At 34.1% G+C, this 24,464-nt stretch overlaps 2 protein-coding genes across 7 annotated transcripts; one reads left to right on the top strand and one right to left on the bottom strand.

Annotated features, from left to right (window-relative positions):
* Window positions 1–1,670: 1,670 nt before the first annotated feature.
* LOC128189635 (uncharacterized) lies at window positions 1,671–11,511 on the bottom strand. 4 transcript variants are annotated; one of them, XM_052861311.1, is made up of 4 exons: window positions 11,451–11,511; window positions 5,505–6,554; window positions 4,460–4,555; window positions 1,671–2,033 (listed from the first exon to the last, which is right to left on the bottom strand). In XM_052861311.1, the coding sequence occupies exons 2-4, from the start codon at window positions 6,375–6,377 to the stop codon at window positions 2,007–2,009; spliced, it is 996 nt and encodes a 331-aa protein (XP_052717271.1). In that variant the 5' UTR covers window positions 6,378–6,554; window positions 11,451–11,511; the 3' UTR covers window positions 1,671–2,006. The 4 variants fall into 4 exon arrangements, with proteins under 4 accessions (XP_052717271.1, XP_052717273.1, XP_052717272.1 ...); XM_052861312.1 differs by lacking the exon at window positions 1,671–2,033 and adding an exon at window positions 3,021–3,240; XM_052861313.1 differs by lacking the exon at window positions 4,460–4,555.
* A 1,074-nt stretch (window positions 11,512–12,585) lies between these two features.
* Window positions 12,586–17,228, top strand: LOC128189565 (eukaryotic translation initiation factor 5A-1-like). Of its 3 annotated transcripts, none has more exons than XM_052861221.1 (6): window positions 12,586–12,644; window positions 14,503–14,689; window positions 15,436–15,540; window positions 15,744–15,878; window positions 15,978–16,042; window positions 16,493–17,228. In XM_052861221.1, the coding sequence occupies exons 1-5, from the start codon at window positions 12,601–12,603 to the stop codon at window positions 16,035–16,037; spliced, it is 531 nt and encodes a 176-aa protein (XP_052717181.1). In that variant the 5' UTR covers window positions 12,586–12,600; the 3' UTR covers window positions 16,038–16,042; window positions 16,493–17,228. The 3 variants fall into 3 exon arrangements, with proteins under 3 accessions (XP_052717181.1, XP_052717180.1, XP_052717182.1); XM_052861220.1 differs by lacking the exon at window positions 12,586–12,644 and adding an exon at window positions 13,616–13,719; XM_052861222.1 differs by lacking the exon at window positions 12,586–12,644 and adding an exon at window positions 13,657–13,723.
* The last annotated feature ends 7,236 nt before the right edge of the window (window positions 17,229–24,464 follow it).

The following is a 24,464-nucleotide window of genomic DNA, read 5'->3' as shown; positions in this document are numbered from 1 at the left end:
ACACGTGTTTCGATCGAACACGTATTTACCTGGAGTTTGTTATGAAGACTAACCAATTTGATTGGTTATTATATTTATAGAAAACCTGTTCTACAGGTATTCTCGTAAGGTACGCACGATTTGGTAAAGACTTGAGTTTTAAGTCATTCGAAGGCTCTCTCTCAGTGCAATCAGACGTTTCCCCACCCACACGCCCTCAAAAATAGTCATAAATGTTTAGTTTTAGGAAAAATATATATATTTTGCTAATATGTGTTGTTTTGTTTTTGTAGATAAAAAGAACACAAGAAAATTGATTTATGTGATTTGTATACATGTAATTAAACTGCACTTCTGAGAGCGCTTCTGCATCTATATACGTGTTGTTATTTATTCTATAAATCATTTATGTTCGTTTGAGCGTTATCGAATAAGAACATAAGAGAAATAAAGTTAATTGCGTAAACAATCTATAGTTTAACAGTTGATAAACTAGCTAGGTTTATCGACTGTTAAAAATTGTTTACGAACCATAAGTTATCTATAACTGTTAGCTATAGTTTACGAACTGTAAACAATAGTTATTATATTTCAGATCTGTAAAGCATAATCCATTATTCAGAAGTACACTATAATTAACTCTAAAAACAACTATTCGCAATTGCCAAACATAGTGTATCTAATAAATATAGTTTCACGATAGCTCAATTCAATTCTTTATTCACGCAAGACCAGTTAAACTATGAAAACAACTCTTAACTATAGTTATCGTTGAATGCGCGTAAATATTATGCGCGTACGATTCGCCGTAGAACTCACGTCAGCAGTAAAGTTTTCTTTAAAATTGAAACATTCAGTATAATTAAATAAATAGTGCCTGTTTGGAAGGGTAGCAGTTGAAATTGACACTTCCGAGAAAACCATGATTGTCTACCGATGTTTCGCTTTCCCAAACAGGCACTGTTTATATATTAGTTTATAATTCAATGCTTGTCTTATATTTATCTTTTTGCTCTTAATACTTCAATATTTTATAGTTCTTTTTCAACTGGATAAAAATAATCAAAGTACTGAAAGTACTGAAAAACATTGATGTTGTTGAGGATATTTGCGAAAATCTTAAATGCGATATAAACATTATTAAAGTCAAAGTCCATGTCCCCAATTGTAAAGAAAAAAAAATTTATCAGCATCGTTAATATAGTACTAAGGATATGAGTAGTAGAGTCAGATATCTGCACTTCACTTTTTCTACAAGCCCTGCATGGCTTACATTTATTTGCCGCCTGAAATTGGCCCTTAGCTTGATCGGCAGTATGCCAGGTTTGTAGAATGCAAAAATGCAGTGACAGCTGAAGTGATATTTTTCACTGCTTCATACGCATAGACATATGAAAGGCGCGAGACTAACGTCGTGCGATAGGATTGATTCTTTTCTTTCCAAGACCTATTATGACGCAAAACACAGGGTATATATCAACGCTTGTAAAAATCCTTGATGGTTCATGAGCTTATAAAGGTATCCAAAATTCCACTGGTAATGTACAATATTTTCTGCAATCAACGCTACTTGAAGACCGGGTGTTTACGGTATCCAAGTTTTGAATCAATCAGAAAATAATCCCCGCGTATTAAACTTCATATTAAGTAAAAGATAAGACAATTTGCTCGATATTTATTACAGGATAAAAATGGTTAATTAATGTAACAAACAAATCAAATGCTTAATAATGGGTTTGAAGAAAATTTTACAATTTTCAAGAAATGCACATATTCGTGCCTAAGGTTAGATTTTGGTCTACTAGACGCTGATCAACAGAGATAAATAACAACATTGATTTAATGCTCAAATGACTGCCATGCTAAAACAAGAACACCAGGGCATGGAACAAGGAATTTTACAACTTTTGTAGAGTCTTCGTTGTACTTCTTTATAACCATGTACGTGGTTTGTTTGCTAAATGCCTGGGTATTGAGAAGATTATTTCAAAGTTTACATCATTTTTACACAATTGGCCCAAAGATCTTTAATGGCTCCCAAAGTTCCTCTTCCTCTACAAATGTCAAACAGACATGATCGAAATATCCCTAATTGTTTAGGAAAAGAAACTAAAAATGATAACAAGTTTACGATCGACAGACTAACAGACATACTAACTACATATAGCTTTAAGTAGGTTTTAGCAGACGATAACACAATATTCCAAATTCACAAAAATGTGCTAAACATAGTTTCACATTTGATGAAAAGGTTTATCGAGTGGTAACTATTGTTAACGATTCATGAGCTATAGTTTTCATCTGTAAAACTATATTTAACGGTTGTAAACTATAGTTAACGAATGACAGTCTAGGTTTATCTGTCTGCAAATAACTCTAACGATTTTTCATCTGTAAACAATAGATTTAAAGGATGTAAACTATAGTTAACGAATGACAGTTTATCTGTCTGCAATTAACGTTAACGATATATTTTGCTGATAAATATAGATTCATGTCTGTAAACTATAGTTGACATTCGTTAATTACGGTTAAGAGTTGTTAATCTATGTTTATCAGATAAACTATGTTTTACAGTCGGAAATGGTTGTTTTCAGTGTAAATTATTGTTTTACACTTCTGAAACATAGATGATCGCGTTAGCTATGGTTTACAGATGTGAAATATAGATTAACGGCGTAAACTATAGTTGTTTGTCCTTAACTACAGTTCACAACCGTTAAACCTACTTTATCGACTGTGAAACTATGATTAGCTCATTTTTGTGAATTTGGCGTGCCATACATTTCTCTCAGATTTAATTCAAAGCACTTTCGCCTCTCTCTCTCTCTCTCTCTCTCTCTCTCTCTCTCTCTCTCTCTCTCTCTCTCTCTCTCTCTCTCTCTCTCTCTCTCTCTCTCTCTCTCTAACACACACAAAATCATCGTGTAATATAACGGGATCGTTAATTGAGTATGGTGTCTTCAGGACTCTCAGCTACTTGTACTTTTTCTATTTAAGTTCAACGACTTTTGTAGATTCTGACATCTGTGAACTTTATTTTTGAAATGGAAATTCCAAATGCCAGGTACAGAAAAACGCCTTGTCCGCCATTTATAACAATGTGCAGGATATCAAAGATTTGAAGTCCAGTGAGTTGAGCCAACAATCCAAACAACCATGTCGCTCCAGTAATGGTAGAAAGCCGGAAGTATGCTACAATCTTTGTTTTGTCCTTTGACTTTCGAATTTCTGTTCTGCTGGAAATTCTTAACACTGTGACTGCAAACATGAAAATATTAATGCTAATTAGCAATCCCACAGGTAGAGTAAAGGTGAACAGAATCATATCAGATTTAGCGATATAACAGGTGTGAATAGAATAGCCCAAGTTGTCTCCATTACTTGTTACATAACTTAAGGTTACGTTGATAGCTACTAATGATGAACATATAATCAGATTCACCCCCAAACAGTATAGAACCCTGGGCGTTACTTTTACATTAGCAATGCTGAAAGATGTAAATGTCTGAAAGGTTTGAAAAGAAGATAAACTCATCCAGCTGACGACAGAAAGCCAGCAAAAATGCACCAACATACCAATCCCAATGCATAAGGCGTGACTCCAGACAAAAAGAGAAGATATGGTGTGTGCTGTATTAGCCAAACATATGAACAGCGCTAGAATTATGATATTAACATCCGCAATCCGACTATATGATCCACTGACAAGAAAAGTAAATAACGTTGCTAGTGAACCTAGTGATGAGAGGGAAAGAAAGACCAGAGAAAGAGTTGCCATTAAGTTGTCAGATGACCTGAAATTACTATTGCTAGCCTCGATAGTTTGAAGGTACTGGTCTAAGCATATCGCAACACTGCGTTTGTCTAAGGACTCCTTGAAATACGTCGAGGCAAAGCATACATCGTTATCCACTAAACATACTGAGAAGTTTGATACATTAAGCCTTGCATCGGCCGTTGTTATCTTCACCTTTGGACAACGATACCAGTCAGCGACTACAGACATCATATTACCCCTAAAACAATTCGGCCTCTGTTGAACATTTGCGTAATCCACCACATTGAGACTTTGATATAATCTCATCTCTATCCCACTCATCGGATTTACATAGAATCGATCCCATAAGTTTTTCTCAAACAAGGTACCACCATGGCCATGAAAGCTCTGTCCAACTAATGCCAAAGAAACATAATTTTCGCCTCTATGTGGATCAGCAAGAACTGCCAACTTCCGGTGGCTGTTGAAAATATCTAAGATATACTGGATCGTCTGATCTGTATCGTGAAGATGTTTTATGGAAAGTTCTATCACTACAGCTAGAAAATTATCATCTGAATTAGATGGAAGCAATGCTGACATTCTACATAAATGGTCGGTGAAATTGTACAGCTGTAATACGCTCTGCAAAGACTCCATGACACTTGGTGAATAGATTTCCATCGAGATGTCATCAGCAGAAGTAACAACGAGATTTACCTCATAGTTCATTTCTTCTAACATTTTATGGATGAGGCTGCAGGAAGAGTTTTGATAAATGTATTCCGCTTCACATTGAATATCAAGGCATTTATTCTGAAAACAAGAATCGTCATTGTTCAATATCAACAATTACGGGTTTTTTTTTTAATATTTAGTAAATTTTCTTTCGAACGAAACAGTTAACTAAATTCATTGCACCTGAATTCAAATCCAAGTAAAAAATGTAATAATTAAACTGAACGTTAAAAGGCTAATATTTAACCATCTGGTTTTCGGTCCACTCTGCCCACCCCCCCCCCCCCCCCAAGAGAAGAGTGGACGAAAACCCTTGGCTAGCGAAGATGATATAAAACTTTTAACTTATAATTTTAAGGTTCTTCGATCCTAAGTCGGCTAAATTTCAGCCACTGAAACAGATAGGTCACATGTAAAGTATTATTTGTAGGATTTAATTATTTAAAAAAATTGCGTAAGACATTTATAAGTGGCAGGAGCATAGCAACATTGAATTGCATTTGAAAATATTGCTTTTATCGCAATAATTTGTCTGTTCTGTATACATTATGTACTAGTACATATCGATTTAAAAGATATACTTGTATTATGTTTATATCTTTTGTAAAGTTAGATCACATTTATCCAGATGAAATATAATGTACAATTCCCAAAAATACTGAGATAACTGTTTTGTTTAACAATTTTGATACGCAATTTTGAGAGTCGAATCTACATTATATTCAGACATGAAGTTTTGACGTCTTCATTAATTCGACAGAGCAAAATACATTAATACTTGCGACTAAACACCATTAAATTAGTACTTCAAATTTTACATCTTCAATATTATAAAATAATTCTAATATAATTATAAGTTATCGAACATTGCTGAGAATCGAACATCATTGACGATTTTTAACATTTATTACTTAATCTAATCGGCGAAAATATTCACGAGTGTTTTGAAAGTTAGTGGAACTCAAGTTATACCTGTATTCAAAATGTCTAACCTATGGTCATTAAGCATTATACTTATCATACTTACCATTCTTTTATCGAAAATCTGGTTTTCCTTAGTACATCGTCTGTTTTTCGTGATTGGTGAGTCTTCAACCTGTTGAAAATTCATGAGCGCTGTAAAAGGAGTAATGACGGAATCACCAAAAACTCCTCCCCCTCCATTCTGTATGGTAAGATCATTAATCCCAAGTTCACACAGGGCACAATATATGTTTTTGTAAAGTTTCTCATAGGAGTAGAATGGCAAATGGTACTCTTTACAAGCTTTAGTTAGGTAAAAAGTCATTGCATTATTCCGCATTACGGGTACGTTGCAGTTAACATCGTGCGTATATGCAATACATGACTGGACTACGTTCTGAATTAATGTGGGTGGATGGAAACCAATGTTGCAAATCGGAAACGCGGAAAAGACAGACTGATAAAGAGCCTCCATATCTTCGATGGAGAGAAGAGCCGACCGTTGAATGCAAATCTTTTTCTCTTCCCAAGTCAATAGATGATGCATTTCTTCTTGATTACAGAGAGCGCAGTATATGTTAAAATAGGTTTGATTGGTAACCAATGACGTCACAGGAGTATTCCGTGATATGTTTTTCGAGGGTGGTGCAATGCAATTAAGCTTATCGGGACACGTATCCACCATCCAGTAGCCGTTATTTCCGGACCTAACTCCTGTCGGATTCCACAAAGGCTCCTTGCAAGACAACGGTGTTTCTTCTTCTGAATCAAATACATTCTGTTGATATTCAATGAAGTCTGGAGTGTCCGTCTGTCTGTAGAACTTGGAGGGACAGCAGGTGGATCGTCTAACGCAGGAATCGTCGCACTCACACGGTGTACAGGCAGGTTGTTGCGTGAAAGTGTAGTTACGTTTGAACATCGGCCCCAGACACATGTCCTGTTCTGGACATAAGATAAGGTACTCTGTAAGGATAAAGTTTACAGTTTCGTTGCTGATCCATGAGGCCAAACGAAATGCTTCATCATAATCCGCGAGAGTCGGCCATTTAGTACTTGAAGTCGAGTCAAAACCGTAAGCACAAAGTGGCAAAATAAAAATGAACAATAAAATCTGCAAATATAAAAAAGGGTTAACCATAGTGTGTCTTTTATACTAGTATGTGTAAAGAGAGCACATATCAAATATATTTATATATATCAATGGAAACTTACCATTTTCTTTCTCAAAGTATCAAATACATGTTATAAAAAGAACCAATGTGTAATAGTATTTATATCATGAAATACTCATTGACTTCGAACTGGGCGGAGTAAAAAAAAACCCCAAAAACTGGTATTGAAAATTATATTCGGATTTCATTGTGTTTTGGAAAGGAGTTACCCCACCTTTTTTGCGTTTGCATGTCATTTATTAAATGTTCAGCCTTCGTACCTGTAAGGAATTTATGTTATTGTTTGAGTGGCAACCGCTTGTGAACGTTTTTGTTACGTCAATTAATGTTAAAAATAAATAGATCATATATTATTTTTCAATTAAAAATGAAATCTGATTCTTACGAGGGTATATAAAATGAATTTTATCAGAAATCAGAAACAATTACAGACACCTTTGATTTTTTTTTAATTATCTAAATAAAAATATGATTATATACGCAAATTTTCATTTCAATGTGACAACAGTGAAAACAAATCTGATTTAAAAACGCTTGGAATACTGATATCATATTACTTATCACCCCGACCAGACCAAAAACTGCTGGAATAAACGCTTTTTTATCGTTCTCTTCTGCATAATCGTTTTATCTGAGGTAAGTAACTGTAGGCGAACAACAAATTTCTTATCACACTTTTATGTACAAACGTCATCGGTTCAAAATTAACTTCTGTCGTTTACTGATTTTCATTTTGATTTATTTTAACCTGATAAAATTTAGTTAAAAACACTTATACTCTTGTATTTGTTTAAAATTTATGGATAATATGTTTGTTCATTTTTATTCTAATACACTAGTTTTATTGTTCTGTCATTCTGTAAATTTGGAATTTACGTGGAGGGTGTAAATACAAAATTTACAATAAAATACACACCCAATTAATTCAAAATTTGCGATTGGACAGGTGTATAGTGGACGTTGTTGATATTGTTAAGTATATTGCCTTTAATATATGTTATACATGTATATTTGCATTCTCCTTTATTTCTTAAAAGAAAACCAATTATGATTCATGGTTATGTTGAAACCGACAGGGCTGAAATGTACACGATCGAGTTCTAATCAGTTTATCGGTCGGTCAAAACCTTCAGCAATCTAAGAAAAATCACGGACCTATCATATTTTAATACTAGACGACCTTTTTCTAATATCTTAAGCACTATCATATTGTAAATTTATTGGGCGGCGGTAAAATGTTTATGCGGGTACGGTATTTTTTCTTCAATGTCACTACCTTCATACCTGATCACAGAAATCACCAAATAAAGATTTTTATTGCTTAAATATTTACACCCACTAAGTATTTCCCCTCTATTTCTTAATTGTAATTCATACAGGAACTGACAAAGCTGAAACCTTGCGATCAAATGAAACAACTATCATATGCATTCCTTAAATTACTTTTAATATATTTTTAGATGCAATGCATTGAATGCTTATTTTTGAATCTCGTCGTCTAAAAACACACCAGCCTCTGCGGAAAAATTGCATACCACACGTAAAGAAGCTAAGTAGCAAAAGGGATGAGCCCCCCCCCCCCCCCCCACTTTACTTGAAAACCATAGATACGAGGCGACCTTCTTACAGATTTTTTTTATGTGCTTGCAATTGTTAAGGTTTTCCGTTTCCAAGGGAAGACCTTTGACCTTATTGTTATTGCTTTGTTTCTTTTCCCCTATTATTATTAATTTTTGGGAGTTGATTTTAATCAACTCTCCTATGCAGTTACGCTGGCAAACCGAAACTGAAACAGTGTTTGGACCTAAGAACAAATCATCACCGCTGACAAGAGTTAATTCTTGAAAATAATCGATAAATTCGATGTAATGTACGCTGAAGCATTTTTTTTAAAAGGAAACTTATTTATAAATACCTAAGAAATGGTCAGATTTTAAATAGTACGAACAATTTAGACGTTTTTTGCAGTCGAATGTATTCCTACGCCAGTGAGAGCTCAATATACTCTCGTTCAACCATCGGCTGTCTCCGTACATCTCCGACAAGCAGAGAGTCAGTCTATACCTGGTATTTAGAGGTCGCATCATCAAGCTATCACGTGACCTGGTAACTCATACTTGTCGGAGATTAACAGAGACAGCCGAGAATCTGGTTGAACGAGACTCGAGTTCATTATTGGTTGGATCCATACACTTTTTGAAATATTTCGAATAACGATACATAGTTTGATGAAATCAATTCTATTTTTAAATATTACACAACATGACTTATAAGAGGTTTTCTCGAAATTCGGAAAAGTCCGAGAATCCATATTATAAAAATGTGCGTAATTCAAATAGAGATTATAAACTACTTGCCAAGCAAAATAACATATCGTTTATTTTAAGATAAATAATAATCGATAAAATCAACTCCCGTTAGTACTTAAGTACTTTGATTTGTTCTTTAACGTAGCTCAGTCGTTAGAGTGGTTGACTTGTGCCCTTTCGGGTTCAGTCCCCGAGAACCGAATAATTTTTCTCAATGTTAATTGTGTTAAGATTTATGATTTTATCTTTTAAATGATAGATTTAAATTTTCACAATGATAGCAACTTTAATGGCGACTTTTTAAAGTATAATTTAAGTATAGTAATATGTCTATTGAAACTATTATAGCGGGTTAAATGGAATTTGATGACGTCTTTAGAAATGATAGAAAAGAACAACTATCCCTAAAGTCAATTTTATGGTTCACTCAAACGAAAGACCTTTCGTTGCTCGCAACGAGCGTCTATTTTGTTATCATTTTTTAGTTAAATTTATCTATGAGTAATGGATCTATTGTAAATAACAAAAGAATTGACCTAAAGGGGAGATGAATTTTCCGAGAAAAAAAAACACCTCTGAAAATCAATTTTTTTTCTATTGTACATATTTCTAAAGTTTTGAATTTGCATTGTTAACCCATCATATCGCTCTTGCAGTTATAGTATCAATCTCCAAAGTTGGCTAAAACAGCATTTTCTCAGTAAAAAGGTGCATTTCTGCATGGTTTTTGTTTGGCCTACATATCCTTCAGGACCGGCCTGCTCCTAAAAAAATCTTGCATATTTTGATAGGTTTTGTTCAAAGAAACAATGTAAGATTGAATTTTTTAAGGGCACCCCGGCCCTGGGGTCGAATTTTGCCAAAAAAAACCGACAAAAAGTTCGGAAAGTGATTTTTATCATAGTTGTCTATATTTACATTATTTACATCATAAAGTGTAAATTCTGGATAGATAAGTAGGTAAAACCGCTGCATGGCTATGTCACACATGGTGTTTTTTGTGCCCTGGTTCGATTCCATTTTTTGGCATACCTTTTCTATTTTAAAATAATCTGCATTCATAAACTCCGTTTTATTTCATTTTTTAATGCAGGATTGTGCATTTGGAACACTAGTGTTTGTTTTCTATATTATTCTTAAAATGCACATTGCTGTATGAATTAAGGTTGGAAAAAGTATATACTTTACTTGTGAAAGCAATCAACCGGAACTCTACCTTAGTGTAAGCACGCTTTGTTTAAGGACAAGACTTTACACAAATCAATCTTAGGAAAAGGGGATTCAAAGTTGTAAAAATTAAGGGCCACACCCTTTTTCAAGGGAAATAATTAGAAATTAATGAATTTTTTTTAGAAATTTTCAAAAATCTTCTTCTCAAGAACCATTTAGCCAGGAAAGCTGAAACTTGTGTGGAAGCATCCTCAGGTAGTGTAGATTCAAAGTTGTGAAAATCATGATCCCTGGGGGTAGGGTGGGGCACAGTGGAGGGTCGAAGTTTTACATTGGAATATATCTAGAGTAAATCTTTAAAAATCTTCTTCTCAGAAACTAATCAGCCAGGAGAGCTGAAACTTGTTTGGAAGCATCCTCAGGTAGTGTAGATTCAAAGTTGTGAAAATAATGACATCCCTGGGATTAGGGTTGGGCCACCATGGGGGGGGGTCAAAGTATTACATAGGAATATGTAGAGTAAATCTTTAAAAATCTTCTTCTCAGAAACTTATCAGCCAGATGATTCTTATAATTGTTAAGACTTTGGCCCCAGGACAATTCTTCGGCCTCACAAGAAGGTTCAGAGTTTGTTGTAGGTTTATATCCCATATATAGACAATTGTTAAGGATCTTTTTGAGAACTACAATACTCAACATGTGATATGACTATAAAATCATCCTGTTAGAAAAGGGTCTAATGATTATAAACATAAGAATATCCAGGGGGAAAATGTATTTTATTTATACAGGATCTACATGTGTTATTGTACATTGTCCAAATAGTTTGTATTATGACCCATTAAGCTGATTTTATCATACCTATTGTTCCTTAGGTGAGCGATGTGGCCCATGGGCCTCTTGTTTCTAATTTTAAAATATTTCATCTGTAGATCAAGCGGATTTAAACCGATTTCACTTCATGCTCACATAAATACGAATCGTTTATATGTATGTTTTTGATACTAATTTCACCAATACCCTTATATTTCATACTGACAACGCAATAGATTCCAAAGCATTCCTCAGAAATAGTTTATTGAATACTACCATATCATATCATAGATTAAAATGGCCATTCTCATTTTAAACAAGAAATTTGTGTTATATATATTATAGGAAAAATGATCATAGCTGCTTTTTAAAAATAATAAGTCTCCATTCAGCCACCAATAGAAATATGCAATGCCCCCCCCCCCCCCCCCCCAAAAAAATGAAATATTAAATATAAAACAAAGCAAAGTAATGATAATATTTAGATAAGAATATACAAACAAAACAAAACGAACAGCTTAATCAGAATGTCTTTACACCTACCTCTCCTTTACATATAATCAATCCATAATTAGATATACATCAGAAACTGTTATCATGCTTTGATTAAAAGCCAACTTTACTATTTAAAAAAAATGCCTAAATATTTATATGAATATGAAAAACAAAGACCAAGCTACGACTATTTAATTGTTGTGGTGCAATACCTCTTGGGCTGGCTGCCCCCCCCCCCCCCCCCCCCCCCCGTGTTCAGTCCGTGCTTGCGAGGTGGTGATGAAATACACCACGACAACTCTCTAGCTCTTAAAGAGACATGGTGACTCAAACTTACATATTTTTTTCGTAAATATTTTTCATAAAATTCAAAGATTGTGAAGAAATATGACCATAGCCAAGTTTCAACAGGGATCTCAGAATGACGAGATCTAAATTGAAATGTACATTTTAAATTCTTTTCAATGTACATGTAACATAAAAAAGTCAGCATGATAAGTTTGTTCCTAAGACATTGGTTCACCTGTCTTATAGTTAAGACATAACCTAAGAAATTTCCTACAATACAAGTAAGAGGAGATTTGTGGAACGGATAATCAATGAATTTAGGAAAAAGTTCTTTCCTACGATTAAACTTAGTTCTAATTATGCTTTGGGAAACGAGTCCCTGAGTTTTTTTTCTTTTTAAAAAAAATCTCCAAACACCCCCAATAAAATCCCTTCCCCCGAGAAAAAAACCTAGAGAGATAAAAACAACCAAACAAAAAAAAAATTAAACCCATAAAACACCGCCCCGCCCCCCCCCCCCCAAAAACCCCATAACAAAACAAAAAACAAAGACTAAAAATAAAAAACAATACCTAAACAAAAAACAAACTGAAAGCGTTAATTTATCATTAATAACTTAAGGAATCGGAAAGTCAATAAATTTGACTGCCTTGACTAAATCATATATCTATGATAATTTTTATCATGCATGCCTTGACTTTGAGCCAACTTTTCCATTTTCTGAAAAAATGCCAAAAAATCTAATATGATAAACAAAGACCGTATTTGTCAAGCTACGACTTTTTCACTGTTGTGGTGAAATACCTCTCGGGTTTGAATCCCCGGGTTTAAAGTTCGTGCTTGCCAGGTGGTGATGCAATACACCCGGACAACTCTCTAGGTTTTTAATACGTTCACCAGGGATCTCAGAATGACGAGGTCTAAATTCTTGCGCAGAGAGAATCCACAAGTTATGTAAGTACGTGTAAATCTGACTGTCTTTCATTTTTTCTCCCCATAAATTGCCCAATGCGTGATAATTATCGGTGCTTTTTTTATTCACACCACCAGTTCACGCAAATTTTCTCAATACATCAATCTCACATCGTAATCGTAAAATTCTGCATGAACTGCTTGGTGCATTTTTTAAAAAAAATACTGTTTGTTTCATTTCTTACTTCATCAACTCAAAAAAAGAAACCCCCAAAAAAACCCCAAAACAACCCCCCCCCCCCCAAAAAAAAAAACCAAAAAAAAAAAACCTTGAAAGACAAAAAACCTCAAACACCCCTACCCAAGTGGGAAAATGGAAGACAACTAGTTTTTTTTTCATTTTATTTTCAATTGTGCTAAATACTCCACTCGAACTAAGTTAATTAAATTTTTTAACGTAAACTGAAAACTATAGTGATTATTAGTACAGCTGAAAAAAGTTATGCGTGGCATGGTATCTTTTTTTCATAGAGAGTAGATTTATTTACAATTGCGTTTCTACGGGTATAACGTTTTAACTTGATTAAAGAAATTGTTCCAATAACCTCTTGTCATCAACATTCTGACTAAAACATGCATGTGTCCCAAATAACATTTATTTATATATGTATCTTGTCCCGAATAGATGGACACAATATCACAATTACAAAAACGTAATTACAATTTCAAACATTTTATAACAAATTAATTTATCATCGGGGATTAGCTTGAAACGCATTTTTAAAAATATTTTTTGCTTGTGATTTATACAGAAACTGAAAATTGACCTGGGAAAAAGAAGCGCATAGTTGTCATATTGCATGTTTCACATTTTACCATGTTTACTCCGATTTCATTTTTTGACCATGCGATTTCGGATACTTTGAATAATAATTTCAATTTCTTTATAATAAAGAACGAGTTCCTTTTATTCATGACACACATTATAACCATTTGGAGCGAAAGCTCTTAGTATGACAAAACAACATGTTACCGTATTTCTTAATTTCGACGTGGAGCGCATGCGTAAGATAATCTCTCTTTTTGGGGTTACCGACGAACAGTCAACACGTGACAAGTAGGTAAAAAGAATTCACTCATTACATATATGTGTTAGAGAACATAACTTAATTCAAGAAATGATAAGTTGAACAGAAAACATGGGATTTGTTATTATAAACGCGTACAATTATTCTGTGAAACCAGATACAGAAATGAACGGACGTGGTTGGCACGCATTGCTTGTCGAGAAATAGCACCGCCATCTTGTATGATCTCATGTGCGAACGGCCGGTAAACCGTGGACACAAGAAATACCAAAGAACTGTTTATCTCTTGTCTTTATTTTGAACCTGTAAAACATAAAGATTTCTTTAAAACTGATTTTGAAATTATTTAATTATCATTAGAAACTCGTTTTTATCGAAAGTCCACTAATATTAACCATGAAAACTTTTGTACATATGTAATGTTTCCCCCCAAGTAACTTGACTCACAAATCAGCATGTACATGTCAGATCAATGAATACGGTAATTACAACTGTGGTTTGATTAGATTACAATACATTTTAAGATTAGATGCACCAATATTTCAAGCGGAATTAGCAATTGTCTTACCTGTGGAGTTTAATATACGTATACCCTACCACATGTTTTATAGAATTAATGATATACAAATATAAACATATGGCCTATAATTTCTTATTTGAGTCATGCAATATGAACAACCTTTTGCCACTTGTGATAAGCAGCTGATATGTTTTACCCATTAAACTTTATTGATTTATGTCCAAGATAATAAGTAACAACTAAGTAATATATTTATTCAATTTATGTATATGTATAACATATTGTCTTATAGGAATTTAAAGATGGCAGATACGGACCATTTAGATGATGATTTTGCGAGTGTTGATGCTGGTGCATCCAAAACTATACCTTGTCAGTGCTCAAGTCTTCGCAAAAATGGATATGTCTGCATTAAAAGCCGCCCATGCAAAATTGTTGAAATGTCAACATCCAAGACTGGAAAGCACGGTCATGCCAAGGTATATATTCTTTTTGTTGTCTTTGACTTGTCATAGAACATTGTGTAAGAAGAGGTAAAAATAAAAGAAAAAGTCATTGTTAGGCCCCATAAAATTAATTTTTAGATTCTCATCCCCCGTCCTCTGAAAGTGGCCCACAACGATGCATTTTATTTTATTTTTAAAAGAAAATTGTGTGGAAAAAAACTAGTCTCAGTATTCAAAAAATTCAAAACATTTTAATGTTTGTTATCATAACGAAACAAATGTCTTCATACATTTTCAACAGTTAAGTTGAAACAAAATGGAATTTAAAGATTTAATGGGGGCTTGTGTACTCATATAAGCATTTACAATTTAATAGAATTCAGCAGTTGTTATTTTTCAAACCTAAACGGTGAAAAATAAAAAAAAAAATTAGAAATAAAATCCACCTGCCCCATATTTTTTGCAAATTTTATGTGTCCTTTCCAATACGTATTTGGTTGTTATTTTAAAAACGGAGTTATTGTTGCATGAATCAGCACGATTGGTTTATGTGAATGATTAAAGAAATGTAGAATTTTAAAAAAGCGTTTTCTGTTGTTTTTTTTAATATGAGCATTATACATAATATTTCAATATAAAATTACATAATCATTTAAAAAAAACACCAAAACATGACAATAGGATATATTATTGTATGAGTTTTAATCATTGTAATGTTAATGGTAGACTAAATGAAACAATAGGATGTAATGTATTTGCATGATGTTTCAATTTTTCAGGTCCACTTGGTTGGAATTGATATTTTCACTGGTAAGAAGTATGAAGATATATGCCCCTCCACCCATAACATGAATGTTCCTCTTGTTGACCGTAGAGATTTCCAGGTATAGTATTTACATATATTAACAATTGCTATTGCATTCCAGATAACTATTTTCATGTCTTCTTGGTACTTTTGATTTATAAGGCAATGATTATTTAAGTTTTTTCACCCGCTATATCTTATCTAAATGATAGTTTGTTTAGTCCTTTTGTATTGCTGAAACTTTTTTTTTAAGTACTAGGAAAATTACCGTTTCTTCTTCAGCTTATTGATGTTCTGGATGATGGTACCATCTCTGTCATGGATGACAACGGTGATACCAGAGAGGATTTGAACCTCCCCCCTGGAGATTTGGGCAAGGATATCAAGGACCGATTTGAAAAAGGAGAAACCATCGCTGTAAGCTGAAACTATTTATTTAAGAAATCATCGTCATTGTTGAAAATTAAGTTGAGATCAATGTTATTATGTGTTTGTTACCTAACGTTCTTGTTACAGGTGACTGTTTTAAATTCCATGGGTGAGGAACAAATCACTGGTGTTAAAAACCTGTCCTAAGAAGGGTAAGTGCTGCAATTTGTAGTCCTTACTTGTCAAATTAGAGTCTTTAGAGTTTTGCCCCTCTTGTTTATTGACTTATCACATTTTCCTTCTATTAGAAACTGATTTAAAACTTGAACAACAAATACTTAAGTTAATTGGTTGCAGACCTATCTCAATCTTAGCCGAATTGCCATGATTTGATGCTCTATTTTAATACTTGTTCATGTAATGTTATTATGCCAGAAAACCATTTTGTAATTAGATAAATTGCCTTGTGTAAATATAATAGTCATCATGGTAGCCTTTCTACAAAGGAAAGTCTTAAAACTGAAAATCTACTCCTAAGTAAATTTTGTACATAAATGTGGTTAGGGAGTAAAGAAAATTAGAAGTTGTAGCTAAAAGAAAGTAATATCAGATTTTTTCTTTCATCTCTGTTGAGTTAACAAATATTTTTTTTTCCATTTCAGATATTCAAAGAAATAGCTAACACAAGAACTTTAAAACAAAAGAAATTTATTTAAAATTTGTCATCAGTAATGGCTAGGTACCATCAAACCCCATAATGATTAGAGAACTGGTGGAGATTACAGGGGGAGAGGAGGAGTTGCCCTTATTAACATCTATGCTTCTGTTCTTGGAGACACTTCTGAAAATATATTGGTGTTTCCTCTGCTGAATTTGAGAAGTTGATCAAGGATTCAAGATCTTCTGTGTTTCAGAGACATGACTTCAAGCAAGATAAAAATTGTATCGAAAATAAATGTATTTAGGTTTTAATCATTTATTTGACCCTAATTAAGATTTTAAAGATACATTTGAAGTGTATATATTGGGGTTGTAATTTTGACTAATGTTGATAAACATTTCTTTATTTGTGTACATGTGTGAGTATCTAGCCATGAATACATCCAAGTGCTATTTAGTTTTGTTATTCTTTATTATTTTGTAATTTACTGCTATTTAAAATGTATCATTGGGGACAGTATTGCATACTCCAATTTGTTATTCAACAATGAATAGTCTTATACCTGTATTATTTTTAATTCATAGGCAGAATAGCTTTTTTGTGATGGTATTAAATTTCTATCAATTTAAGAATGATTTTCAGAAAACCCATGTAATGTGCTTAAGTATCAATTTTCTTCTTGAACCATACACATAAGTAAAACTGTTTTTGCAATAAATTCTTTCCTGTTACTAGAATATTGGGGTAGTTCTTTCAAGATTCATATAGCTGCCAGTTATATTGTGATTATTTACAAATAAATTTCACACAAGTTTAAGTTTTTTAGTATGCATAAGAGGACCAGTAGTTTGGCAAAAGCATTTAAATAAGAAAGATCTACGCTCTTACTAAAGTTGTGAACCCTTGTATTGAAAATAGAGTAAAACCTCTAAATGTCTGCATAAGTTTTGGAAGTATTTTATCATACACAAATGCTTAGAGTTTGCGCAGTACTTGTCATGAAAAATTGAATGAAATAACGACAAACCGCACATGGGCATGTGCCCCCATCAAAATGAAGTTGATGACCAGGCTTGGGGCGAATTACATTGTAAAGTAATGCATTACATTACCATTACTTCATGAATTTGGGCATTAAATTACCATTACCATTACTTGATTTTATTGAAGTAATGCATTACATTACCGTTACTTGAGTAAAGTAATGCATTACCATTACCATTACTTTGTTTTAAAAAAGTTAAGCTAAATAAGAGTTTTGTAAATGTTTCATATAATAAAACACTCTTTAACATTTCTACAGGTTCATGTTCAGTATCAGGTTCAAATTCAATGACTATACAAGATTCATTCTTCATTTGCTCAATATATAATCATCTTGTGGCATTATGAACAACATCTTACAAAAGTAAATAGATATTTATAGACATTTGACATGGTATAATGTCAGATATAAAAAGAGACACAGAAGAACATGCATGACAAAAAACAAATTATGGAATAATGTTGCGGTTATTTAAAGCTAAACAGATATTTCCCCAGATTACACAAATAATTATAATTTTGGACCCTTAATTGTATTAATTTATAAACAGAGGGTTTTCCCAGTAATATTTTTTAATCAGATTTCTTTATACTGAGGACACTTTAAGGCAAAGGATTGCTGTTGCACTATATGATCATCAAAGTTTCAAAGGGTTCATCTTTTAACTGCATCCTGTTAGGTTTGAAAATCTTCCCAGCTATACTAAATAAACGTTCTACAGGAGCAGTGGAAGCTGGGACTGAAAGATTTTTTGGGGAAATCTTTATCTTAGGATATATATAAAGTGCAATAATAGAAAATTACATGAATCTTGTATTTTCTATCAGTGCAAACTAATGTTCTTTATTTACAACAGAGAGAGAGAGAGAGAGAAATTATTTTCAAATGGGTTATAATAATAATTTATATATTATAATTTTGGAAGTGATTTTGATTTTCATCATGGATGGACAGTGCATTCATTTTGTTTTTAAATTAAAGGTGCGTGTCTGTCCTCTATTTTATTGGGACATAGCCAAGGGAAGGGGATTGGGGTGTAGCGCTTCTTATAACAATAGATTGTTTTGATACTTAGAGTATCCTGGGGGCATAGTGTGTGTTGTTGACACATTCTTTAATGAAGTGAAAACTAATTAGAGTAAGTTAAATGATTTTAAACTCTTAATAACAACACTATTAAAAATGTTATGGAATTGTGTTGTTATATCTAGTAATATTAAGAATTTAAAAATGAACTTTATTTAAAACATTTTTATAATACAACTAAAACATTTTTATCTCAAGAATTATTTTTTTCTTCTTTTAAATAATTTTAATCAAATACAATTACAGCTAATCATTTATTTATCACATATTTTAAAGTGAACATGCATAAATAAGCATAGTAATGCAAAGTAATGCCATGTAATGCCAGCATTACACTAGATTTTGGAAAGTAATGAATTACATTACCATTACTTGTAATGCTAATTTTGTGGCATTACACATTACTAGCATTACTTTGAAAACATGTAATGCATTGCAATGCATTACCATTACATTTAGCATTACCCCAAGCCTGATACATATGATCAGAAAATACCCAGATTATTTATTTTTCCTAAGATTTGTTAAGTTGTGATTATTGCACTAACAAGCTTGATCATGTTCAACTGTTTCAACTGTCTGTACCCTAAAGCAAGTCATAAGTTATACAAATCATGCATATTTTGAGCACTCGATTACTGTGAATTTTAAATCTGCCAAATAGTTTCGAAGTGTTTGAGACAACAAGCGCATAGATAGAGCACTCGGACAAATATTAGGGTGGGGCCACAATGGTGGGGTCGAATTTTTACATAGGAATTTATAGAGTAAATCTTTAAAAATCTTCTTCTCAGAAACTAATCAGCGAGGAAAGCTGAAACTTGTGTGGAAGCATCCTCAGGTAGTGTAGATTCAAAGTTGTAAAATTCATGATCCCTAGGGGTGGGTGGGGCCACAATGGGGGCTCGAAGTTTTACATAGTAATATATAGTGTAAATCTTTAAAAATCTTCTTCTCAGAAACTAATCAGCCAGGAAAGCTGAAACTTGTGTGGAAGTATCCCCAGGTAGTGTAGATTCAAAGTTGTGAAAATCATGAACCCCAGGGTTAGGGTGGGGCCACAATGGGGGGGGGGGGGTCGAAGATTTACATAGGAATTTATAGAGTAAATCTTTAAAAATCTTCTTCTCAGAAACTAATCAGCCAGGAAAGCTGAAACTTGTGTGGAAGCATCCTCAGGTAATGTAGATTCAAAGTTGTGAAATTCATGATCCCTGGGGGTGGGTGGGGCCACAATGGGGGCTCGAAGTTTTACATAGTAATATATAGAGTAAATATTTAAAAATCTTCTTCTCAGAAACTAATCAGCCTGGAAAGCTGAAACTGGTGTGGAAGCATCCTCAGGTAGTGTAGATTCAAAGTTGTGAAAATCATGATCCCTGGGGGTAAGGTGGGGCCACAATGGAGGGTCGAAGTTTTACATAGGAATATATAGAGTAAATCTTTAAAAATCTTCTTCCCAAAAACTAATCAGCTAGGAAAGCTGAAACTTGTGTGGAAGCTAGCATCCTCAGGTAGTGTAAATTCAAAGTTGTGAAAAACATGATCCCTGGGGGTAGGGTGGGGCACAATGGAGGGTCGAAGTTTTACATAGGAATATATAGAGTAAATATTTAAAAATCTTCTTCTCAGAAACTAATCAGCCAGGAAAGCTGAAACTTGTGTGGAAGTATCCTCAGGTAGTGTAGATTCAAAGTTGTGAAAATCATGATCCCTGGGGGTAGGGTGGAGCCACATGGAAGGGGGGGGGGTTAAAGTTTTACATAGGAATATATAGAGTAAAACTTTTAAAATCTTCCCAGAAACTAATCAGCCAGATGATTCTTTATAATTGTTAAGACTTTGGCTCCAGGACAATTCTTCCGCCTCACAAGAAGGTTCAGAGTTTGATGTAGCTTTATATCCCATAGATAAACAATTATTAAGGATTTTTTTGAGAACTGCAATACTCATCATGTGATATGACTATAAAACCATCCTGTTAGAAAAGGGACTAATGATTATTAACATAAAAAATATCCAGGGGGGAAAATGGATTTTATTTATACAGGATCTACATGTATTATTGTACATTGTCCAGATTGTTTGTATTATGACTCCATTAAGCTGATTTTATCATACCTATTGTTCCTCAGGTGAGCGATGTGGCCCATGGGCCTCTTGTTTTAATTTTATTGGAAAGAGGTTCAAAATTTAAAGTTTGCACAATATTTTGTGCCATTCGATATTTTGAACCCCCTCTTTAATGAAAATCGAAAATATGTGATATAGGGTTCAATATTTTGAAGCCATTATATTTTGAACTCCCTCCCCCATGAGAATTGAGAATCGGAGGTGGGTTCAATATATCGTAGCCATAATATTTTGAATCCTCTCTCCAATAGGAATGGAAAAGAGAAGAACGGTTCAACATTTGCAGCCATTCTATTTTGAACTCCTTTCCAATGGGAATAGAAAACAAGAGGCCCATGGGCCACATCGCTCACCTGAGGAACAATAGGTATGATAAAGTCAGCTTAATGGAGTCATAATACAAGCAATCTGGACAATGTACAATAATACACGTAGATCCTGTATAAATAAAATCCATTTTCCCCCTTGGAACTCGGATAGCCCTGATTGCTGCCAATATTTACAAGAGCAGACTTTAATCACCGCTCCTGCACATATATAGGAACTCAACGTTACGCAGGCAGGGATGACCGCACACCTACGCAACTCAACAGGTACCAACGTTTCCGCCAACAGCTCAACCTAACGCAAGCAGGGAGTGCCGCACATTTGCGCTAGAAAGGCCTGAACACCTGCAGGGATGACCATACACTAGTGCTCCGCCTCAACCACCACCAATACAAGCAGGTATGACTGTACACTTGTATTAATGCGATATAGAGCAGGAATGACCGCACACTTTGTATCGAAGGTTAGAAAACACGGATGTTCACACACTCAATCTACCCATACCCCAAACAGTCGCTCATCATAATGCAATAGACACTGTCGCTATATATGTGCCGGCCGAAAATAATTCATAGTATCTAAAAATTGGAAATCAAAAATAAACAAACTAATCCGGCCTAACCCAAAAATTCTGATGCAGAACAACTTATATACATTGAATATTTATTATTGTACAAAAATAATCATCACAATAATTGGTTAACAGTGGATGCATTAATTAAAATAATCAAGAATCAATAAATCAAGGGCAACAACTCAATACAGTAATACAAAAAGATTCTAATGAAAAAATAGCTGCCTGCTTCAATTTTATAGTCACATCACATGTTGAGTATTGCAGTTCTCAAAAAAATCCTTTACAATTGCTTATATATGGGATATTTAGCTACATCAAACTCTGAACCTTCTTGTGAGGCCGAAGAATTGTCCTGGAGCCAAAGTTTTAACAATTATAAAGAATCTTGCTGATTAGTTTCTGAGAAGAAGATTTTTAAAGATTTACTCTATATATTCCTATGTAAAACTTTAACACCCCCCCCCCCCCCCCCCCCCATGTCACCCTACCCCCAGGGATCATGATTTTCACAACTTTGAATCTACACTACCTGAGGATACTTCCACACAAGTTTCAGCTTTCCTGGCTGATTAGTTTCTGAGAAGAAGATTTTTAAAGATTAACGCTATATATTTCTATGTAAAATGTTAACCCCCCCCCCCCCCCAATGTGGCCTCACCCTACCCCCAGGGATCATGATTTTTACAACTTTGAATCTACACTACCTGAGGATGCTTCCACACAAGTTTCAGCTTTCCTGGCTGATTAGTTTCTGAGAAGAAGATTTTTAAAGATTAACGCTATATATTTCTATGTAAAATGTTAACACCCCCCCCAATGTGGCCTCACCCTACCCCCAGGGATCATGATTTTTACAACTTTGAATCTACACTACCTGAGGATGCTTCCACACAAGTTTCAGCTTTCCTGGCTGATTAGTTTCTGAGAAGAAGATTTTTAAAGATTTACACTATATATTCCTATGTAAAATTTCGACCCCCCATTGAGGCCCCACCCTACCCCCAAGGATCATGATTGTCACAACTTTGAATCTACACTACCTGAGGATGTTTCCACACAAGTTTCAGCTTTCCTGGCTGATTAGTTTCTGAGAAGAAGATTTTTAAAGATTTACTCTATATATTCCTATGTAAAACTTCGACCCCCCATTGTGGCCCAACCCTACCCCGGGGGTCATGAATTTCACAACTTTGAATCTACACTACCTGAGGATGCTTCCACACAAGTTTCAGCTTTCCTGGCTGTTTAGTTTCTGAGAAGAAGATTTTTAAATATTTACTCTATATATTCCTATGTAAAACTTCGACCCCCCATTGTGGCCCCACCCTACCCCCGGGGGTCTTGATTTTCACAACTTTGAATCTACACTACCTGAGGATGCTTTCACACAAGTTTCAGCTTTCCTGGCTGTTTAGTTTCTGAGAAGAAGATTTTTAAAGATTTACTCTATATATTCCTATGTAAAATTTCGACCCCCCATTGTGGCCCCACCCTACCCCGGGGATCATGAATTTCACAACTTTGAATCTACACTACCTGAGGATGCTTCCACACAAGTTTCAGCTTTCCTGGCTGATTAGTTTCTGAGAAGAAGATTTTTAAAGATTTACTCTATATATTCCTATGTAAAACTTCGACCCCCATTGTGGCCCCACCCTACCCCGGGGATCATGAATTTCACAACTTTGAATCTACACTACCTGAGGATGCTTCCACACAAGTTTCAGCTTTCCTGGCTGTTTAGTTTCTGAGAAGAAGATTTTTAAAGATTTACTCTATATATTCCTATGTAAAACTTCGACCCCCCATTGTGGCCCCACCCTACCCCCGGGGGTCATGAATTTCACAACTTTGAATCTACACTACCTGAAGATGCTTCCACACAAGTTTCAGCTTTCCTGGCTTTCTGGTTCTTGAGAAGAAGATTTTTGAAAATTTCTCGAAATCTTTTATTATTTTCTAATTATCTCCCCTTTTAAACGGGTGTTGCCCTTACTTTTCACAACTTTGAATCCCCTTTGTCTAAGGATGATTTGTGCCAAGTTTGGTTGGAATTGGCCTAGTAGTTCTTGAGAAGATGTTGAAAATGTGAAAAGTTTACGGACAGACAGACAGACAGACAGACAGACGGACGACAGACAAAATGTGATCAGAATAGCTCACTTGAGCTTTCAGCTCACGTGAGCTAAAAAGGAGGGGGTTCAATATTTTAAACAAGCAGCCTTAATATTTTGAACCTCCTCTCCAATGGGAATAAAAAATAAGAGAGGGGTTCCATATTTTTGCAGCCATATTTTTAACTCCTTTTCCAATAGTAATTAAAAATCAAAGAAGGGTTCAATATATCGCAGCCATATATAATTTTGAATCCCCTCTTAAATGGGATTTGAAAATAGGAGGAGGGGTTTGATCAATATACCAGTATATGTGCCAAAATTAAATATGTATAGTATCTTGTACATTCTGAAATTTTATCACTGACAATGTTTTAAAGTTAAAAAGAATTCTTTTGCATAAAAATTATTTCTTAATTACTGGTCACTATAGTAACTAAATAGCAATAGAATCAAATGCTAATTCAAGCAAATATTGAATTATAAATTTTAATAAAATTTATTTTTTTCAAAACCCATATGGTATTTTAAATTTAATGAATGGTTTTGGCAATTTATTTATTTAAACAATATTTTATTCAATATGATATATTGAATGTGAGTAGGCAGCAGGCTCAGCATTTTTTAGCCCTCTCCCTACATCAAGGTCAAAATGAACAAATTGAATATTAATATTCAAATATTACTTCAA

This window comes from Crassostrea angulata, chromosome 6, assembly GCF_025612915.1.
Source record: "Crassostrea angulata isolate pt1a10 chromosome 6, ASM2561291v2, whole genome shotgun sequence".
NCBI lineage: Eukaryota > Metazoa > Mollusca > Bivalvia > Ostreida > Ostreidae > Magallana > Magallana angulata.
This window is presented reverse-complemented; position numbering and strand designations above follow the sequence as displayed.

Coding starts and splice junctions, on each gene's coding strand:
- LOC128189635 (XM_052861311.1), bottom strand. CDS start 6,377: ATGTGTCTGGGGCCGATGTTCAAACGTAACTACACTTTCACGCAACAA. Junction 4,556..5,504: donor AGATTTTCGATAAAAGAATG/GTAAGTATGATA, acceptor TCTTGTTTTCAG/AATAAATGCCTTGATATTCA. Junction 2,034..4,459: donor TAGAAGAAATGAACTATGAG/GTAAATCTCGTT, acceptor TGACATTTGTAG/AGGAAGAGGAACTTTGGGAG.
- LOC128189565 (XM_052861220.1), top strand. CDS start 13,616: ATGACAAAACAACATGTTACCGTATTTCTTAATTTCGACGTGGAGCGC. Junction 14,690..15,435: donor GAAAGCACGGTCATGCCAAG/GTATATATTCTT, acceptor TCAATTTTTCAG/GTCCACTTGGTTGGAATTGA. Junction 15,879..15,977: donor AAAAAGGAGAAACCATCGCT/GTAAGCTGAAAC, acceptor TTCTTGTTACAG/GTGACTGTTTTAAATTCCAT.